This window comes from Mirounga angustirostris, unplaced genomic scaffold (genome assembly GCF_029215605.1).
Source record: "Mirounga angustirostris isolate CCGP_5_RB_7025 unplaced genomic scaffold, mMirAng1.0.hap1 SCAF_6, whole genome shotgun sequence".
NCBI lineage: Eukaryota > Metazoa > Chordata > Mammalia > Carnivora > Phocidae > Mirounga > Mirounga angustirostris.
In genome coordinates, this window is record NW_026991714.1 from 36,737,145 (window position 1) to 36,758,167 (window position 21,023).

The 21,023-nt window shown below is 36.8% G+C and overlaps 2 protein-coding genes across 6 annotated transcripts in view; both read left to right on the forward strand.

Annotated features, from left to right (window-relative positions):
* Positions 1 to 21,023, forward strand: part of RCOR3 (REST corepressor 3) — a 57,178-nt gene that overhangs the window by 23,464 nt on the left and 12,691 nt on the right. For all 5 annotated transcript variants that reach the window (XM_064594135.1, XM_064594133.1, XM_064594134.1 and 2 more), the window contains 2 exons: positions 5,984 to 6,202; positions 13,124 to 13,201. In XM_064594135.1, coding sequence (XP_064450205.1) covers positions 5,984 to 6,202; positions 13,124 to 13,201 — 297 coding nt within the window. The remainder of the gene's footprint in view (positions 1 to 5,983; positions 6,203 to 13,123; positions 13,202 to 21,023) is intronic.
* Positions 6,213 to 13,115, forward strand: LOC123841033 (vesicle transport protein GOT1B-like). Its single transcript, XM_045870727.3, has one exon. The coding sequence runs from the start codon at positions 8,539 to 8,541 to the stop codon at positions 8,917 to 8,919; it is 381 nt and encodes a 126-aa protein (XP_045726683.1). The 5' UTR covers positions 6,213 to 8,538; the 3' UTR covers positions 8,920 to 13,115.

Sequence of the window (21,023 nt, forward strand, 5' to 3'; positions counted from 1 at the left end):
ATGCGTCTTTCAGCTACTCGCATTTTGTTGTTGTTATCCAACATGTTTTTGCAGTTCATTTTCATCACGGTATTACAGTGTTCCATTGTATGCATATGCCACAACTTATCCATTTCTTATCAATGGACATCAGTGGACATCCATTTCTTATCAATGGACACAATACTGATAACAATATTTCCTGAATACACATATATAAGAATTCTTTTGGAATAGTGCTTCTCAGGTTTAGTAGGTTTAGTATTGCCTTTAGGGGGGCATTTAGAAGTTATGGAGGGGTTTTTCATTATTACAGTGGCATATGGTGGGAAAGCCATGCCAACTCTCCTGAAATGCACAGCACAGATTTGTTCCACCAAAATGCCACCAGTGACTTATTGAGTAAATAATACCCTAGGACCCTAGGAGTGTTTGGAATGGAATTACTCTAGGGTTTTAACCATGTTCATCTTTGCCGTTACCTAGTAAAGCTGACTCTTGAACAACACAGGTTTGAACTGCGTGGGTCTGCTTTCATGCAGATGTGTTCAATAAGCACAGTACTATAGATTTCTTTTCTTTAAGATTTTCTTCATAATATTTTCTTTTTTCTAGCTAAGTTTATTGTAAGAATATGGTATATAATACATACAACATACAAAAGATGTGTTGATCAATTGTGTTGTCAGGAAGGCTTCTGATCAACAGTAGGCTGTTAGTAGTTAAGTTTTTGAGGAGTCACAAGTTACACACAGAGTTTTGATTGCAGGCAAGGTCAGTGTCCCCATCCCCTGCATTGTTCAAGGGTCAGTTGTACTTCTGTTGGGCCGTGAGAGTGCTTATTATCTACTTCCTTGCCAACACTTGATATAATCAGACTTTTAAAATGTTATAAATCTGGTAATATGAAATGGTATCATTGTGTTCTCAATTTCATCAGATTACTAATGAGCTGAATATTTTTCCATCTGTTTATTGTCTATTATTGTGTCTTTTTAAAAAAAATTTTTTTGTTTGTTTGCTTATTTTTTTTTACCTCCTTTCCTATGGGGTTGTTTTTTTCTTAAAGACAGAATGTATAAAAGTTTTTTTCTTACTGAATTCCTTATGCATTCTGGATACTAATCCCTTAGTTAAATGTGTTGCCTGCCAACAGCTTTTAGCAGTTTGTGGTTTATTTTTTTACTCTCTTCACATGCTTTTGATGGGCAACTATTACATCAGAAGCATGTACAGATTGAAATTTCAGTGTTCTTTTGTGTTTTCAAATTTAAGCTTTCAAGTTTTCCTTTTTACACTTAAGTCCTTATTCTGTCAGTAATTAAGGTTTGTTCATGTTGTGAGGTAGAAATCCATTTTTATTTTTGTTTTCTAATACGGAAGTGAGTTCATCTCTTTCAACTGGTCTGCAATGTCAGCTTTATCATAAATGAGGTTTCTATATATGTATGACTGTTCTCCTCTTGTCAGTCCCACAATGTCTTAATTGCTATAGCTTTATGATAAGTCTTGATAGCTGCTAGGGTAATTCCCACTGCTTGGGGGTGTTTTTAAGGAGTAAGTAGTTGGCTATTCTTGGACCTTTGCTCTTAAAGCTTATCCATTCCTAGAAAAGCCCTAATAGATATTCCATTGAATCTACATTGTAGAAGAGAAGTGGAGATGTACATATAGGGAGAAGAGCAACCTTTGTGTAATTTATTTGTAGATACATTTGCACTTCCTATGAAGAGATTTATGTCATCTGAAAATAATAGTTTTATTTCTTTTCACCTCTATAAATGTTGAAGAGAAGTTATCATAACAAATATTTTCTCAATTATTCCTAATTTTAGAATGGTTTTTATGTTTCAGTATCAACCAAAATATAATTGAAGTGAGTTTTCAACTCGCTTACATGACTGGTAGTTGATATGCTAGCTGCCAACTGGCATTCCTCTCTAGCCTGGTGGCCTGTGAGTAATCTGGCTTCTTACCATGGGCTGGTTTTCTCCAAAGCATTTATTTCGAAAGCACTAAGTGGAAACTACCCAGCTTCTTCTGGCCTAGCCTTGGAAGTTATTCAACATCACTTCTGTTGCATTCTGTGGGTTTTAAGTGAGTTACTGAAGTTGGTCCAGAATCAAGGGGAGGGGATATAGATCCCACTTCTCAATGGCTGGAATGTTGAGGATTTTGATGACATGTTTTGAAACCTCCAAGCCTAGAATACAGAATTTTCATAAATGTTTTTCCATGTGTGTTTGAGAAGAAAATAATACTCATTTAGTTATAGGATTCTGTGTCTATTAATTGTAGCTTGTCAGTTTTTTGCTTGAAATCTATGTTCTCTTACTGCTTGCCTTGCTAGTGTAGTTTTTGTTATCTGCTTATCTGATCAATTAATTGAGAAGTGACACTCATTATATTTCAAAGCTATTGTTATTAGGTGCATAGAGTAGAGGTCTAGAATTGTTTTATTTTGCTGCTTTTTATCAATATGTATCTCTAGAAGAATGCACTTCAGGGGCTCCTGGGTGGCTCAGTCGTTAAGCGTCTGCCATCGGCTCAGGTCATGATCCCAGGGTTCTGGGATCGAGCCCCGCATCGGGCTCCCTGCTCAGCGGGGAGCCTGCTTCTCCCCCTCCCACTCCCCCTGCTTGTGTTCCCTCTCTCGCTGTCTCTCCCCCTCTCTCTGTCAAATAAATAAATAAAATCTTCAAAAAAAAAAAAAATGAATGCACTTCAAACCCAGGTCTCAAAAATTTTTATATATTTTGTATGTCTTCTGCTATAAAAATTATTTTGATGGATATAACTCTGCCATCTTTTATTAAGTATTTGCCTGGTATGTCTTTATTTTCTTTCAACATTTCTATGTCCTCCCAATTTAAGTGTGTGTCCTTATGAGGAGCATATTGGTAGGATTTTATAATTTATCTAGAGAGTTTAGTCCCTTTATATCAGTCATGATCACTGATCTATGTATATTTTTGTTCTTTCTTATTTTTACCTTTTATTTGACTTGCTTTTTCTAGTTTTCTCCTCCTTCATGGCTTGCTTTTTTCTTTTCTTTCTTTCCTTCTTTCTTTTTTTTTTTTTTTTTTCATTAAGACTCCATCATCTCCAGTTCCACTTTTTTATTCTCTGCCAATTTGGGATGTTTCTATACTTCTATTCTTATTGTGTACCCTGGAAATTTTTCCTGCGTATTTAACTTAAAGTCTAATAATTGGGTTTTTTAAAAATGACTTTCTGATTAATATTGGCCCTTAGACTGCTTTGACTTCAGTCACTACCCTCCTGATTTATATGCTATTTTTATTCAATTTTAGTTACATCTTGTTTTTTAAAATCTCTCAAACATATAGTCATTGTTTATTTGTATCTATGTACATGTTTAAAATTTACTCATCATTCTTTCTTGAATCTTAGATCTTTCTTCCAAAATCATTTCCCCTTTTCCTGAAATATATCTTGTACAAGTTAATTTAGTGAGTCTGTTACTTATAAATAGTCAGTTTTGGTGTGTCCAAAATGTCTGTTTCTCCCTTGTTCTTGAAACCCTGGTTTTGCTGGGGTTAGATTCCTAGGTTTACTGTTACTATTTGAAGATAATATTCTACTGCTTCTGATTTCTGTCATTCCTGCAGAAAAGTCTGCTGCCAGGCTAATTATCATTCCTTTGGAGGTAATTTGTCTTTTCTCTTTCTCTGCTTTTATGGTCTCTTCTTTGTCTTTAGTGGTGTTTCACTTTAATGTATCTGACTGTGGATTTTTTTTTTTAATTTGTTTTGGATTCATCGTACTTCTTGAGTCCTATGTCTTAAGTTCTGTGAAATTCTCATTTGTTGCCTCTTTGAATATTGTCTTCCTCATTCTCTCTATTCTTTCTTTTGGGAATCCTTTTAGAAATCTAATGGAGTTTCACATGTCTCTTAACCACTCATTTTCCGTCTTTTTGTCTTTCCATATTTCTGTACTGCATTGTGGTGATTTTTATCATATGTACATTCTAAGTCACTACTGTTCTTTTGAGCTCTGTCTAATCTGCTAAGTAACCCATACACTGAGTTTCTAATCTTATTTATACTATTTTTTAATTTCTAGATGTTCTCTTTGGTTCTTTTGTATATCTGCTTAGTCAGTTTTGATAGACTCCTAAAAGAATATTCCATATTTTCAATTCTGTCATTTATCTCTTTATGCACATGTAACACATTTGTTGTATTCTCTTTATCCAGTAATTCTTTTTTTTTTTTTAAGAGTTTATTTATTTATTAGACACAGAGAGAGACAGCAAGAGAGGGAACACAAGCAGGGTGAGTGGGAGAGGGAGAATCAGGCTTCCCGCGGAGCAGGGAGCCCGATGCGGGGCTCGATCCCAGAACCCCGGGATCATGACCTGAGCCAAAGGCAGATGCTTAACGACTGAGCCACCCAGGCGCCCCTATCCAGTAATTCTAATATCTGCAGTCTTTGCAGATCTAATTCTATTGTTTGCTTCTGCTGTCTCTCACTCATGGGGCTTGTTTAGCAGTTTGTGGTTGGGAACTCATTTTCCTTGGAACATACTTGTGGAAAATTTTTGAGACCTGGATTTAAAATGCATTTTTCTAGAGACACTTTGCATTTGTTTTTGCTAAGTGTCTGAAGGCCCTACCAACCTGAGACACTTTAAATTTCCGATTTGGGATTTTTCAGGTCAGACAGTTCATATAAATTTAGTCCCCAAATCAGCTTTAATGTAGGCCTGTGATTGGGGATTCTCGGGGAAGACTTTTTGAATATCTTCCCTTTTCATTCAGCTAAGGATGAGATAGCATGTCTCTCTTTAATTATCCTCTTCCTCCACAGGACAGGAGCATTTTTTTCTGCTTAGCACAATGATGTGTCTCCCCTCCCAGGGGTCTGGCATTGTCTGCTGTGACCTACAGCTATTGCCCACTGAGCCTGGGCCTTAGGCGTATGCCAGCTCCAGCAGACTCACTTAGACCCTTAGGTTTCTGCTTTCTCATTATTTCTGGTCTCTGAGGAATTTTTTTACTTCCCTGCCACCTCAGAGTTAAATTTTTAAAGGTGTTTTAAAAAAATACTTGGTCCAGCTATTTTAGGACTACTACACTGGGAGGGATTTCCTTGACCATCAAATTTGCCATGGGTTGCTTTGCGTTAGGTGTTAAGCAGTGAAGTGGATTATGCTTCATTATACGATTGTTTTACGACTTTTACTCAGAGTTCCTTTTCTAAGGAATTGGAGCATTAAATCTAATCAGTTGAAATTAGGTTGCCCTTCAACCTAATGGGCACTGTTTCAAATGAATTCCTGTCTCAGAAGCACAGAATAACACTGTATTTTTATATCACACTTTAAGAATATTGCAAGTAATAATGAAATCCTACTTACGAGTTCATGGTCCTTATTATTTGAACTATCCTAACCTCTTTCAAAATACAAATTCACATTTTATTTTATTCACAGATAAATAGATTTAGAGTTTAGAAATGTTAAGATTAAGATAATTCTGTGTCCTTTTTAATCTTTAGAGGTATGGTTCTCTTTCAACAACTCTGAAGTGAGAATGAAGTATTATCTGCCACTTGTCATAATTCCTGATTTGCCCCTTTTTAATTTTCCTAAAAAACTTTGCACTTAATAAGTTACAACTTTTTTTTTTCCAGGCCCTGTATTGCTGAGGGAAAAAAATATTCCATTTTGAAGCAAACAAGAATAGTTTAGAATCCAACTTACTTTTTTATTTATTCATAGTCATCTGGGCTAGAAACCAAACATTTTATTGAGTGGATTAATCAAGGATACATTATGTTGTGTGCTTATTTTCCCCCAGTTGATGAGTGCTACATGTGTGTCTGTGTGTGTGTGTGTGTACTTGTACATAATGTAATTGGCTAGAAGTATTTTTTAGGTGTACTTAATGTAGCAGATACTTCCAGTAATAGACTTTCTTTGGCTTATACATGCATGTAAACCAAATGACTTATTATTCTATCTTTATTCTTCCAGGGTAATACTGAGCAACCTGTCCAAACTAGCAAGATTGGACTTGGAAGGAGAGAGTATCAGAGTTTACAACACCGCCATCATTCTCAGCGTTCTAAGTGCCGTCCACCTAAGGGCATGTATTTAACCCAGGAAGATGTGGTAGCTGTTTCCTGTAGTCCCAATGCAGCCAACACCATCCTGCGGCAGCTGGACATGGAGCTGATCTCTTTAAAGCGTCAGGTAGTAAAAATAAAAATCATATTGTTAATGATTCTATCTATTCAGTTTATCCACTTTTAAAACCTCAGTAAACTAAGTTTTTTGCAGATTTTCTCAGCTACCCACTTATATAAGCTCTACTCTTTAAAATTTACCTTGTTTCCAAATTCAAAGATGCCTCAGTCTATTCTAAATTTGAATCCCAGCATCGTTACTGGTTAGCTCTGTGATAGTGGGAAATAATAGAATTTCTCTGAGCTTCAACTTTATATCTATGAAATTAAGGATAAAATAATCATACTTCTCTTGCAGGTTGTTAGGAATTGGTTGAGATGTTAATTGCAGATTGTTGAGCTGTGTCTGGCACTTTTTTTTTTCTTTCTTTTTTTAATTAGCATATAATGTATTATTTGTTTCAGGGGTACAGCACTCACCATAGCACATACCCTCCCCAATGCCTATCACCCAGCCACCCCATCCCTCCCACCCCCTTGTGTCTGGCACTTTTTGAGTGCTCAGTGAATGATGGCTGCTCTCTTCATCCTCATCATTATTACCAGTAGTAGCTGCCATGGTATTATAAATATATCATCATCATAATCAGGTTAATCATGGTTAAGAGTCAGGATCTAGGGTCAGTGAACGTAAATTTTAACCTTAGCTACATCGTCTAGTTCCTGTGTAACCTCGGGGTAGCTGGTTAACTCTTCTTAACTCAGCTTCCTCATCTTGAAATGTGGATAATAATATGATGCTTGGGAGGAATTAAACAGGATAATATATGAGAAGTGCTTACAACAGTGCCTAGCACCTAGTAAGTACTCAGTTAATGGTTGTTCTTAGGTCTCTGGCCTTTCTTGGTCATCTCTTACCCTCTCTCTTGGTTTCTGTTGTTTTCCCTATCCCTTAGACCTAATAACTCAGCTAAGTCTGTATCAAGCACTCTTACACTATATGCCAGTGACTTCTGAATCTACTTCTCAGGCTTTGACTTTTCTCCCAAGCTCTGTATTGCTATATCTCTAGCTACCTGCTAGGCATCTTCATCTAACCCCTGAAAGATGGTTTTTCTCTGTTCCCTGTCTGTTGAAACATGAGAATCCTCTTCGATTTATCCCTTGCCATTATCACATACAAATCCAAGTGGTAACCTAGTTGTGTAAGTTTATCTGAGAAATTTTCTTTAAATTAGTCCCCTCCTTTTTAATCCCATCACTACTACCTTTGTTCAGGTCCTTATAACCTCTTATCTGACAGTAACTGTCCTGTGGATTCTCCTTGCTGTCCACTTTCGCTGCAGCTCATGCTACATATTGTTGTCCATGTCCATGTTATCTTCTTAAAATAATGGTATGATCAAAATCATTCACTTTAAAGCTCTTCGTTAATTTCTACTTGCCCTTAGCACGTTACAGCAGAGGTAGACAGGAATTGATCAGAAGGTCATGTTAAGAAATTTAAAATTCATTGTGAGTTAAGAAACCACTGAAGGATTTTAAAGAGAGGTGTAACATCGTCTTATTTATATTTTTCAACTATATCTCTTTGCATTTTTTATTTTACTAGTTGCTCTAGGGATTATAGTATGCATCCTCAGCCTACCATATCATCCTTGCTTAGGTATTACAATATTATCCTTAGAGTTAATATTGTGCCACTTTATATAAAATGTAAGAATCTTGCAACGGTATAATGTGGGATCAAGATAGTTTTTCTGTATCTGAAGCATTCAGATTTCTCTATCTCTTGACCCTGGATATTCACCCAAGCTGCTCTTATATTTCTCATTTCTTCTCCAACAAACTTCTTGCATAAATATCTACCATATTAGCTTCCTCTGCTTTCTTAACATATTCTCTGATGCTTCCCAGTGTAATTTCTGCTCCATACACCATCCCAGTTCTACCAGTGGAAAAAGTTATCTTAAGTTTATTTATTAACCAATGGCCAGGTTTCATGCACTCTTGAATCTATTAGTGCTCAGTAGTATCTGACACTGACAACCACTTCTTCCTTCTTGGAATTCCTTTCCTTTGGCTTTTATGACACCAGGCTCTCTAATGTATGTAGTATATTTTTGACTGGATGCTTGGCCTTTAGTTGAACAATGAATGTGTGCATGACTCCCATCTTCCAAATCACAGCACTCTTTCTTTTTAGAGAACTTGTAAAACACTTTGCCTGTAATATCTTTAAAAGGTTTCAAGTGGTCTTGAAGCTGGGGTAGGGGTGACTGCATCTTTCCAGAAGATGTGGCTGCTCTTGCCTGGTCTGCTTCCCAGCTTCTTTTCTCCTGACTTTGCTTCATGCCCTGGGTGCCCTGAGGTTCTGACACCACTACCCTCACCACTGCAGCCATGATCTTCTTAATGGACACCCAGAAAATTGAAATGGGATTAACAGGATATGGAGTGTTTTTCTTGTCCTTTGGAATGATTCTTTTATTTGACAAAGCACTATTGGCTGTTGGTAATGTTTTCTTTGTAGCTGGCTTGGCTTTTGTAATTGGTTTACAAAGAACATTCAGATTCTTCTTCCAAAAACCTAAAATGAAAGCTATAGGGTTTTTCCTGGGTGGTGTATTTGTAGTCCTTGTTGGTTGGCCTTTGATAGGCATGATCTTTGAAATTTATGGATTCTTTCTCATGTTCAAGGGCTTCTTTCTTATGGTCATTGGCTTTATAGGAAGATTGCCAGTCTTTGGGTTCCTCTTGAATCTACCTGGAATTTGTAGATAAAGTTGGAGAAAGCAACAATATGGTAGAAAGACAAGTGAATTGGAGACTCATTTAAAATATTATATTATTTATAAAGTCCTTTGAAGAATATTCAGCACAAAATTAAATTACATGAAATATAGGTTCTTTACAGAAGTTTAAAATGTAGAGCCTACCAAGTACCAATAGCAGTTAACCAGCAGTGAGAACGGTCTTCTAACCAAGTGGTCTCAAGAAGTCAGCGAGCAGACTGAAGGAGTGAAATCTGTATTACAATACATACTGAAACTCTTGAAGGCGATTTTTTTTTATTCTTATGTTAATCCCCATACATTACATCATTAATTTCAGATGAAGTGTTCCATGATTCATTGTTTGTGCATAACACCCAGTGCTCCATGCAGAATGTGCCCTCCTCAATACACACCACCAGGCCAACCCATCCTCCCACCCCCCTCCCCTCTAGAACCCTGTTTGTTTTTCAGAGTCCATCGTCTCTCATGGTTCGTCTACCCCTCCAATTTCCCCCGCTTCATTCTTCCCCTCCCGCTACCTTCTTCCTCTTCTTTTTTTTTTTCTTAACATATATTGCATTATTTGTTTCAGAGGTACAGATCTGAGATTCAACAGTCTTGCACAATTCACAGCGCTTACGAGAGCACATACCCTCCCCAGTGTCTATCACCCAGTCACCCCATCCCTCCCACCCCACCCCCCACTCCAGCAACCCTCAGTTTGTTTCCTGTGATTAAGAATTCCTCATATCAGTGAGATCATATGATACATGTCTTTCTCTGTTTGACTTATTTCGCTCAACATAATACCCTCCAGTTCCATCCACGTCGTTGCAAATGGCAAGATCTCATTCCTTTTGATGGCTGCATAATATTCCATTGTATATATATACCACATTTGAAGGCGATTTTTAATGGTTTTTCTGCAGTGTGGGAAATACAGCCAGCCTTGGAGAACTGTGGTGTCTGTTTCTTTCCTTTTTCTTTTGAAAATGCAGGAACATCCATAGGCATTTGCTTTTTTAGAAATATCCACTGGAATGGCAAAAATATTTCCATTTGCATTGTCTCTAAAAGTAATACATGAGTTAGATTGGATGATGTCATTTTAATCTATTAAAACCAAGGAAAACCCAGTTTGATGTATGAATGACTTTTTTTTTTTTTTGGTAAACATAGGGTTAAAATTTTTTAAATTGCTCAAAATTTTTTTAAATAACGAGGGAATAAAATGTACTCAGTTACCTGTATTCATACTCTATCCTTAACGCTATTACTTCACTTATAGCCTATTTTTACTATAAAGGATCTTTTTTAAAGCTTTAAACTCCTTTCTTGGTTTGTCATTTGATGTGTGACATAGTAATGGTTTGCACTCTTGGGTTTACAGATTCTGCTCTTTTTATATCCCAGACACATCTCATATGAACACAGTCTCATATGAAGAAGTCCAAATTGACTTCCCCCACACCCCACCCTAGTTAGCTGTTCCTCCTTTGCATTCCCTGTCATAGAGATTAGCACCACATATACTCGGGTTACTTAAGCCAGTGGCCAGAGTTATCCTTGATTCTTCCTTCTCCCTAATTCTCCCCATCAAGTGTTTACAAACACAACTTAATTTTTGTTTCCACGTTGTTGCTTTTATCTGTCTGTGTGCCACCACCATGATTACTTCATTCCCCCTACTGTTTTAACTAAAGTCCTCAATGTTTCTCATCTGGATTGTTAAATTCATTTTTATCTTCTTCATTCCATTCCATTCTCCAGATGATTACTGGAATTATTGTTCTAAAAGGCAAATATGACTACTTTGCTCCCTTGCTTAAAAATTCTTTAGGTCGAGGTGCCTGGGTGGCTCAGTCGGTTAAGCGTCTGGCTCTTGATTTCAGCTCAGATCATGATCTCAGGGTCGTGAGATTAAGGCCCACGTCAGTTCCACACTCAGCACTGAATCTGCTTGTCTCTCTCCCTCTGCTCCTCCCTGCATGCATGCACGCACGCACGCTCTCTCTCAAATAAACAAATAAATAAAATCTTTTTCTCAGTCTTTAGGCAGAATTCAAATTCTCTGTTCAGTCCCAGCCTAACTGCTTTCCTGTCTTCCTACATGCTGTTCTGCCTGGAAGGCATTTCCTGCCCAACCTTGCCTACCTGCTTAATTCTCATTAATCCTTTGAAACTAAAATTTAGGTATCATCTCCTTTGGAAAACTTACCCTATTTTCCCCATTACCCATGCCTGTTAACATGAATACAAAATACTTGCTCTCTTTTCTCTCTTTCTCCAAGTCTAGGTTAGGTGTTTTAGTGTTTACCATACTTTTATATTTATTTATCTCCCCACTAATCTATGAAATCTTTAAAGACGGAGAATTTACATTTTTACATTTTATCTTTGTGTGTCTAACATGGTTGACCAACTAACTACATTTGAATCAACCTAAATTTTTACATTTTAGCTGTGTTAAGATCTCTGAGGAGGGGGCGCCTGGGTGGCTCAGTCGTTAAGCGTCTGCCTTTGGCTCGGGTCATGATCCCAGGGTCCTGGGATCGAGCCCCGCATCGGGCTCCCTGCTCGGTGGGGAGCCTGCTTCTCCCTCTCCCACTCCCCCTGCTTGTGTTCCCTCTCTCGCTGTCTCTCTCTGTGTCAAATAAATAAATAAAATCTTTAAAAAAAAAAAAAAAAGATCTCTGAGGCGGGGCGCCTGGGTGGCTCAGTCGTTAAGCGTCTGCCTTCGGCTCAGGTCATGTGGGATCAAGCCCTGCATTGGGCTCCCTGCTCAGCGGGAAGCCTGCTTCTCCCTCTCCCACCCCCCCTGCTTGTGTTCCCTCTCTCACTGTCTCTCTGTCAAATAAATAAATAAATAAAATCTTAAAAAAAAAAAAAAAAGATCTCTGAGGAAAAAATTTCACAAATCACTTTATAAATATTTGATTGTCCATACTGGAAAAAAAAAAGCAAACCGAGAAAAAAACGTAAACAAATGAACAAACAAAAATCCTAACCCTTAATATTCTAGGTAAAGATTAATAATATTGCTAGTAGAGTAGTAGTTAAAAACTTGGCATGGTTCAGATTCAGGTTCTGCCGCTTCTATCTATAGCGTAGGGAAAGTTTCTTGACTTCTCTGTGCCCAGCCTTCCTCATCTATAAAATGATTATAGTAAAAGTAGAGTCAGTTCTGCTATAATGCTTATTTTGATAACATGAATTTGTTCCAACACGATTGGTATACTAGGGAACAATTTGAGTATAATGTGAATTTTGCATTTGCTTATGTTTGATTTTTATCAGTGGAAAACTGACCTAGTTAAGTACATATACAAACACTTCAGATGTGTACCAGCTTCCTCAATTCACTGTATGTTATGAACCACACATATCGTATCTGGTGTTAAAATTTTTCATCTGATTTTCAAATAACCCTCCTTCTACTTCTACCACTTCCCAGTAACTCACAAGCTGCAACTATTTGACACTTCTGTAAGCAACCTCAGGTCTTTTCCAAGGTTAAGTACCATCTTTATTGTAGCATTTCTAAATTTCTTTATTATTTAAAATGCATAAATCTGCTGTCATTTTTATGAGGTTTTTATTTTTTGTGTGTGTCATTGATGAAGTGTTTCAGTGTTGGATCCCTAGCTCTGTTTCCCCATAAGTCCTGTGGTTTTTTGTTGTGCGATTTTGCCTAGTAGGGTGATTTTTGAGAATGCATATGTCAGCTTATAGCAGAACTCTTAACAAAGTAGTTGTGAGAATTAAGTGATTTATTACACGTGAAGCACCAACAATGATGCTTAACCTAATAAAAACCTAATATTATCCAATCTCATCATTATTATTCTTATTGGAATAACTTATTCTTATTAAAACATTATGGTAATAAGCAATATTGATGGAATTTTCCTCTATATACCATATGTCTTAGACATTGTTAAAAGATACTCAGATACTATGATTTGTAAACTGTTTATTAGCCTACTAGAGATATATTAGTTATATATATAATTAGTTGATTAGTGGATATATATAGTAATTGATGTGGATATTAGTTGAATGGCCCCAAGTGTGATAAAATGTAATTAAGTGTCTGTCCTCCTGAAATAAAATTTATGAAGGTTTTGGTATATATCCTTTTCATTTGTTGAGTACTCATACATTTACCTAAGTATGTGATCTGATTCATACTTTGGGCTATTTTGTTGAAGGTTCAGAATGCTAAGCAAGTGAACAGTGCACTTAAACAGAAAATGGAAGGTGGAATTGAAGAATTCAAACCTCCTGAGGTATGTTATTGAAGAATATATGTGACTAAGTATGGTGAAACCTTATTCTGTGAATTATCTATCCAGTATTTACTATTTTGGTTGCATGTGTTGTTAGTACTTTGAAGATGTCATAGCGTGGGTAATTTGTCATGTCTCTATTTTGTCATTTAGATAGTCTTTTGAGACTTGGCTAACGATTTAAGTGAAGTCAGTTCTTTCCTGCCGTTAGCAGTTCATATCAAGCAAAGTAAGTAGGGAAACACAACTATACAGATAGGCCCAGTGCATGTGAAAATAGAAGGTAATTGATGAGCAAGCCAGTACATTTCTGGGTCTGCAGCAGTGTTTGTTCAAAGCCTTTTCCTGCCTGTGTGAATTGGTAACACAACAAGAAAAAGAATAAGAAAAGGAGCTCTTTTAGCAATTTTAGCAATTTTTTATTTTAAGGTATTTGTCTTTTGGCTCAGATTTTTTATTAGGATTTTAGTGTGTAGACTTAATGAACATTCTTGTACTCCTATCCCTGAAAATGTGAAATCTAAAAGCAAGATGTAGATTAACCATTTTCTCAAGTCTTCCTTCTATTTCCTCTGAAACCTAATATATATTTAATATTTATGATAATTATAGGAGTACTTAAATGCCCATAAAGTCCAATCAAGTCTTTTCACAGAAGCTTCTATTATAAATCTTTTCTCTTGTCTCTCTCTCTTTTTTAAGACTGCTATGCTGTGCTTCATACCCTGGACTTGCCTTTCTATGTATTTAATAATCAGATAATCCTTATTTGGTCCTAAAGGGATGCTCCCTCGCCCCCCCATCACAAGATGCCTGAAATATCTACAAATGAAATATGCATGAGGGTCTGGGGGGGAGGGCAGAAGAGTTGGGGGGAGCGCTTCAGACCAAATGCACCATATTCTGTCTGACTCATTAGAATCTTTCAGAAAGGAAGAATCATTAGGAATAAAAGTGTTCTTGGTTTTGTTTGTTTGTTTGTTTTGAATAGTCTCTTTCAAGAAAGGTAGATAATGGGAAAAAATGAAATCTACATAGACCAATATAACATCTCATTCCAAACCCACAGGTAAACTGACAAACATTTGAGTGACATTTCTGTTTATTTAAAGATAGTAATACAAAGCATACTGCTTTATATTACTGTGAAAAAAATTATTTCAAGGGCGCCTGGGTGGCTCAGTTGGTTGGGCGACTGCCTTCGGCTCGGGTCATGATCCTGGAGTCCCGGGATCGAGTCCCGCATCGGGCTCCCTGCTTGGCAGGGAGCCTGCTTCTCTCTCTGACCCTCCCCCCTCTCATGTGCTCTCTGTCTCTCTCATTCTCTCTGTCTCAAATAAATAAATAAAATATTTTAAAAAATTATTTCAAATCTTATATTAAAATTATTTTAATTTCATATTTAATTATACATTAAAATGCATAAAAGCCAAAAGCTTTAAATGCCTATAATTTCATAACTTAAAAAATTAAAAAAATTATAGCAGATATTAAAAATAGGGGAATACCATAAAGAACTTTATGTCAATAAATTCAAAAATTTAAATAAAACTTAGAAATTTATAGGAAAATATATCTTACCAAACTTGTCTTAAGAAGAAGGAAAACCTGATAAATTTATAGTCATTAAGTAAAATGAAGGAACAGTTAACATTTTTTTCATAAGAAAATACCAAGCCCAGACAGTTTTACAGAAAACGTCTACCAAATTTTCAAGGAAACAATGATTCTAACCTCAAATTTTCCAGAAAATGGAAGAATAGCTTCACTCATTAACATTACATAAAGTAAGACATGAAAGTGCAATAGCATTTGTAACTTTATGCTATCTCATTTGATGCTCACATAAATCCCAAGAAGTAGATGAAGCAAATACTATTTTACATGACAAATCTGGGCCTCAGTGAGGTTAACTGGCTTGATAAACGTCACAGCTAGTAAACAGTGAAATTTTGGCTATATTTCACAATCTTAGAATCCAGTTGGAGTCCTAGATTGATATCCTGCTCCCCCTTACTTTTGAAAGTTTTCATTTAATAACAAAATTATATATTGATTCTCACATTTAAATGCAGTTCGGGGGTTAGAAGTTATCAGACATTTATTACATCTTTTGGATTTTTGTAAAAATAATGATCAAAATGAAACAACCAAAATCTTAACACTCTACCAATCATACAGTGAAGTTTGAATATTACTTTGAGGTTGATTTATTGAACTCCTTTGACTTAAAAATGTATGTAGGGTTTATTATCTAGAAAATACTCAGGATATATTTATATTTATCGTATTATTTCTGTTCCTTTGTAGGGAAGAACAGCCTGAATAGATCTATTTCAAAATACTAGATTAACAGTCTTCGTAAAGACCTTGAAAAATCATGTAATCTATCACCTTTTCTTTAGATAATAGAATTTCTATCTAGGGGTGCCTGGGTGGCTCAGTTGGTTAAGCGACTGCCTCGGCTCAGGTCATGATCCTGGAGTCCCTGGATCGAGTCCCGCATCGGGCTCCCTGCTCGGCAGGGAGTCTGCTTCTCCCTCTGACCCTCCCCCCTCTCATGTGCTCTCTCTCATTCTCTCTCTCTCAAATAAATAAATAAAATCTTTAAAAAAAAAAAAAAAGTCCCTTTAAAAAAAAAAAAGAATTTCTATCTAATACGTAATAAAAGAATTTCATTAACCATTAGAACAATAGGCTACTAAGTGATGTAACTCAACTGGAAGTAAACAGTTACTAAGATGCTTTACTTACTCATTTGATTGTATTTGTTATTTTCACTTAGGAAAAAATTTGGTGAAGAAAGTTTATTCACTCCCATAAGTATTTATTGATCACTTATTTCATGGAAGGCACTGTTTTAGGCACTGTGGGAAATGTGTGATGGATTTTTCCATCTGCCTTAAAAAAAAAAAAAACACAGTCTAGATGTTATAAGACAAACTGATTAAAGTTGTGTGATTTATAAGTAAAAAGCTACAAGAAAACAAGTGGTAATTACTCATTCTTGCTAGGATAATCAGGGAAGTCTTCTTAATGAGGGATGTTTCAGCTGAGGTTTGAAGGATGAGTAGGAGTTTTGCACATACAAAAAAGGGCAGGATGAACAGTGGCTTGGTATGGAACAGTACATTCAAAATACTTACGTATGGGGCGCCTGGGTGGCTCAGTCGTTAAGCGTCTGCCTTCGGCTCAGGTCATGGTCCCAGGGTCCTGGGATCGAGCCCCGCATCGAGCCCCGCATCGGGCTCCCTGCTCGGCGGGAAGCCTGCTTCTCCCTCTCCCTCTCCCCCTGCTTGTGATTCCTCTCTCGCTGTGTCTCTGTCAAATAAATACATAAAATCTTTAAAAAAAAAAAAAAGTATAAATCCTGTGAGGGAAAAAAACAGTCAACAGGCATTCCCTGAGCACTTATGTCCTCATTGTGGTGCTGATTACTATTGAGAATTTAGTGAAAGTGTAAAACAGTTTTCTCTCATGAAGCATATTGTCTACGTAGGAAGGCAAAGTTGGATGCAGAGGACAAGTGAACGTGGTGTATGAGAGGGATGTTAACAGAATTGAGTTCAACAGGGACTTCTTTATGATAGAGGTCAGTGGACAAGGGCTAGAGTATAAAAGTTTGAGAGCTAGGAAGAGAAGTTTGCCTTTTAAATTAGGTCAAATGGGAAGACCCTGTAGTTTCTTCAATATAAGAAGGATATAATGGGAATTTTTAATTTTAGGAAGGTTATCCTGGTTACACAGGCTAAATTGAAAACTTTATAGCTGCTAAAATACCAACGATGTGAGTGATAAAGTAAATGGTAAAAGGGATTTTGGGTATGGTCAGGTATTAGTTGTAGGAGTGGACAGCAAGTGATAAATCCAAAGAACATTGCAAAATAGAAAATAATATATCTATTTGAAGGTATGTAAGAGTGTTGGGGAGAGTGGTGGTCTGTGGGGTTATGCTTTGATTTGTTTCGGTTGGAGGTAGGAAGGTGGGACAAGGAGATTAATGAAACCAGGAAGGAAGAAACTAGGAGTGCTTTTTGAAGCTAGAAATTTCCCCATCTATTGGTGTTTTCATGCATAGGTGGGTGACATTCTTCATTATGGATGTTGGATGGAATTTTCAGCACTGGATGGAAGGTTTAACTTGGTGTCCTCTTCTAATTCTTTCAACTCAAAGATAGTATGAATCTACTACTGACAAAAATGGGAAAGATGCAAGAACTAATTTAGCAGGGAAAGAATGCAGTAAAGATGCCGAATTAACAAAGGATGTCATAGATTGTTCTAGAAGGCTCTTTGGGGCCTTTCATATTATTAGTTTTATAACTATTATATATTGGATTATTTTAGTTTAGATTAATATTTTATTATTTTAAAAACAGCAGTATTTCCGACTGGGATTTGCTGTAGAAGAATGTTCTCAGTGGTACTACCTACCTAACCATAACTACTACACAATTTTAGATTCCTAGATATATTCTAGTTGTCCTTTCTGTAAGTTAAACAAATCCCTGCCAAAGTTTCTTGGGTTTAAAAGAGAATAAAAAAATCAATAACTTGAAGGAATCTTATGTATTTAAAAAATTTTGACCCTGTTTCTCCTTCAGTCTTCCCTTTCTTCCACTGCTTCTGTTTTGTCATACAGACTCTTAATTCAGTGCAGTTTCAACCCTCCTCCCTGCATATTTCCACTGAAGCTGCTGTTTAAAGGCTAACACTGCTGCTGCTGATCAAATTCCTCAGTCTAACTCATTTTTCTTGCCTTTTCCTGAGCCTTGACATAGATGACAACCTCTCTCTCTTCCTTTAATTTTTGAGAGGTGATATCATTTGTAACTATTATGTTCCCTTTTCAGCTGTAATTTTCCTTTCTATATGTAAATATAAGCATTCTCCAAGTTTTTATCCTCAAAATTCACTTCTCTTCTCTTTGGAAACATCATACAAGCTCATCACTTCACTATACTAAAATTGCATCATATGACACAAACTCAACCACAGATATTCAGCCAAGTAAAAAGGAGTATGTTTAGTAATAGCAAGTAGAGGAGAGCTGGCAACCCTGCCTAAACTCCCATTTATCAAGTGTCTCCTACAAAGTAAGCAGTTAGGGGCTAGAACTGTGAATCCACTATTTCTTTAGAAGGCTTTAGCTTGGGGCACCTGGGTGGCTCGGTCTGTTGGGCATCTGCCTTCAGCTCGGGTCATGATCCCAGGCCCCAGGATCAGGCCCCACGTCGGGCCTTCTGCTCAGCGGGGAGCCTGCTTCTCCCTCTCCCACATCCTGCCTCTCTGTCTCTCTCTCTCTCTCTGTCAAATAAATAAATGAAAATCTAAAAAAAAAAAAGAAGGCGGCTTTAGCTTCCACAGGCCTCCTGTGTGAGCAGTCTCCTTGACTTGAAATTCTAGTATTTAAGAATGTATTTATGTTTTTCATTCAGTACTACCCTAAATTTCAACCAAAGCTTCATCTAGGATTAACTGAAAAACTAGTGGTCCATTTCAGTGCTGGAGGAATATCTGGCCATGTGGACTTATTGAGAGATTGTGTGCCTGTTTCCATGACCACCTTTGTAAGAACATTTCAATAGTAATTTGGAATTTATTATTTTTTTTTAAACATTTTTTTTTTTAAGATTTTTTTAATTTATGTATTTGAGAGAGTGAGAGAGAGAGCGCAAGAGGGGGTAGGGTTAGAGGGAGAAGCAGACTTCCCGCCGAGCAGGGAGTCCTATGTGGGACTCGATCCCGGGACTCCGGGATCATGACCTGAGCCGAAGGCAGTCGCTTAACCAACTGAGCCACCCAGACGCCCAGTAATTTGGAATTTAAAACAAAAATCTTTTTTTTTTTAATTCATAGGCAGATTTTAGAACCCTACATCTGAGTAAGATATGACTCCAGTGTTTTCCCTCATACAATTTTCCAGACCCTTAAAAGCTGTGTTTGCATAGATGAACCTATTTTAACCTCAAGTGGATCCTGAGCTCCACCTGAGTGACCTCATTGTCAGTGAATCCCAAGTTACAGTCATCTTAGTCTTGCCTTCCTGCACCTCCCCAATCAGCATTTCATAACTTCTTAGGTCCTTAACAGCACCACCCTTCTCCCAGCTCTCCAGGCTTGAAGTTTTATTCTGATTAGAATCCTGCTCCTCTCCCTCTGTTCTCTCCCCCCAGAAATCTATTGCTTATTAAATTTGGTGTGAACTCATTAACCTTGATTATTTACTGCCCTTGCAAAAGTGGTCCTTACCATATTCTAGTTTAGTTAAATATCACCAACTTTCCAGGCGTATTTATCACTTCTTCCTAATTGTTGCTCCTTTTGTTGCCTGTACATGGTGTGTCTTCTGCTGATCTTTATCTTTCAGAAACTTATCCTGTTGTTTAACCCACCTCGGTGTCTAGCCCCTCCAGCTGGCCTTCTTCCCTGTTCTAGTCATTGTGACTTTTTCCTCTCATCTTTGTATATGTGCTGCCGAAGCGAGCACTTTCCTCTCATCTTTGAATCCACAGTATACTCTGAACTTTTAATTTATCCTATCTCCTGATTTGTCTATAAGCCGAAATAAGCTTTCATAGTGCATGGTATTTCTCTTTATTTTTTGTTCCCTTTCCATTAATGATACCTTTTCTTCTAGTTTCTGCCTTTCAGGTTTAACAAACATCAGTTGATCAACTTCAACTTCTGCTTGCTCAGGCACTGTGCCAGGTGTTTTTTACCTATATCCTAAACATAGCTTTATATATATTTAACATTTATTCTAAATTTAATCCTCAGAACAACTTGCACTGTAGTATTGTAGGAGATCCTCAGTATCCAAATGCTCATTAGTCTAAAGGATTCATAGAGAAGCGGAAGTTGCCAAACAAGAGAATATTCACAGATGAACTAAGCACTTATAAAATTAGGCTCTGCTCATGAGCTATCCCTAATTAACTCTAGCTGTTATCTTTCCCATCCATCATATCAATATCCTTCTCTTACTTTCTTGTAATGCAAATACAGCATAAACCAAAATGAAATTTTAAACCTTGCAAAAGGTGCAAAACTTCCTGAAGTCTATGAAAGTACAAGAGAATGGCTTTAATCTCTTGCAAAATTGTTGACAAATGGGTATTTAGCAGAGTTAACAATTGAAGAAAAGAGCGTATTGACTCAGACGAACCTCAAAAAAGAATTTGAATAACAAAGAATTAAGGGAGGCCCTTGAAAAAATTGTTGAGGTCTTCAAAACAAAAATGACCCACTCTGTGCTCGTGTTGTAAATTTCAAAGCCAGTGAATATTACACCATTGTATGGTCAGCAAAGATATGCCAAAAATAAAATTAAAGCATATAAGCAAAGTCATTAACTATTAAAATAATTTTCATAAGTTTTAGTTTCATATTTCAGGTTAGGTTGCACTCAACCCTTTATTTTTTACCATTTATTCTGAAATATTTGGACCTGTTTTAATAAGGTTCTAGTACCAATTATCCTTGGGTACCAAGGACCTCTTTTATCTACCTTTCACAGTGAAGGTGGCATCAGACTGCCTGGGTATTAACTCAAATATTAGCTCCTATTCCATTCTTGTTCATCCTCTTTTGGGGGAACATATGTTTAGAATTTCAGGTTTTTCTTCTGTTATCTCCTTTTTCTTTTTCTTTCCTTTTTTCACTTTTTAAACCTTGGTTCACCCTTCTCTTGTTACTGCTTCTTTATAGCCGATAGCCCCCTCTTTTTCTTTACCTTTTTTTTTTTTTTAAAGATTTTTCTTTATTTGTCAGAGAGAGAGAGAGCACAAGCAGGGGGAGCAGCAGAGGGAGAGAGAGAAGC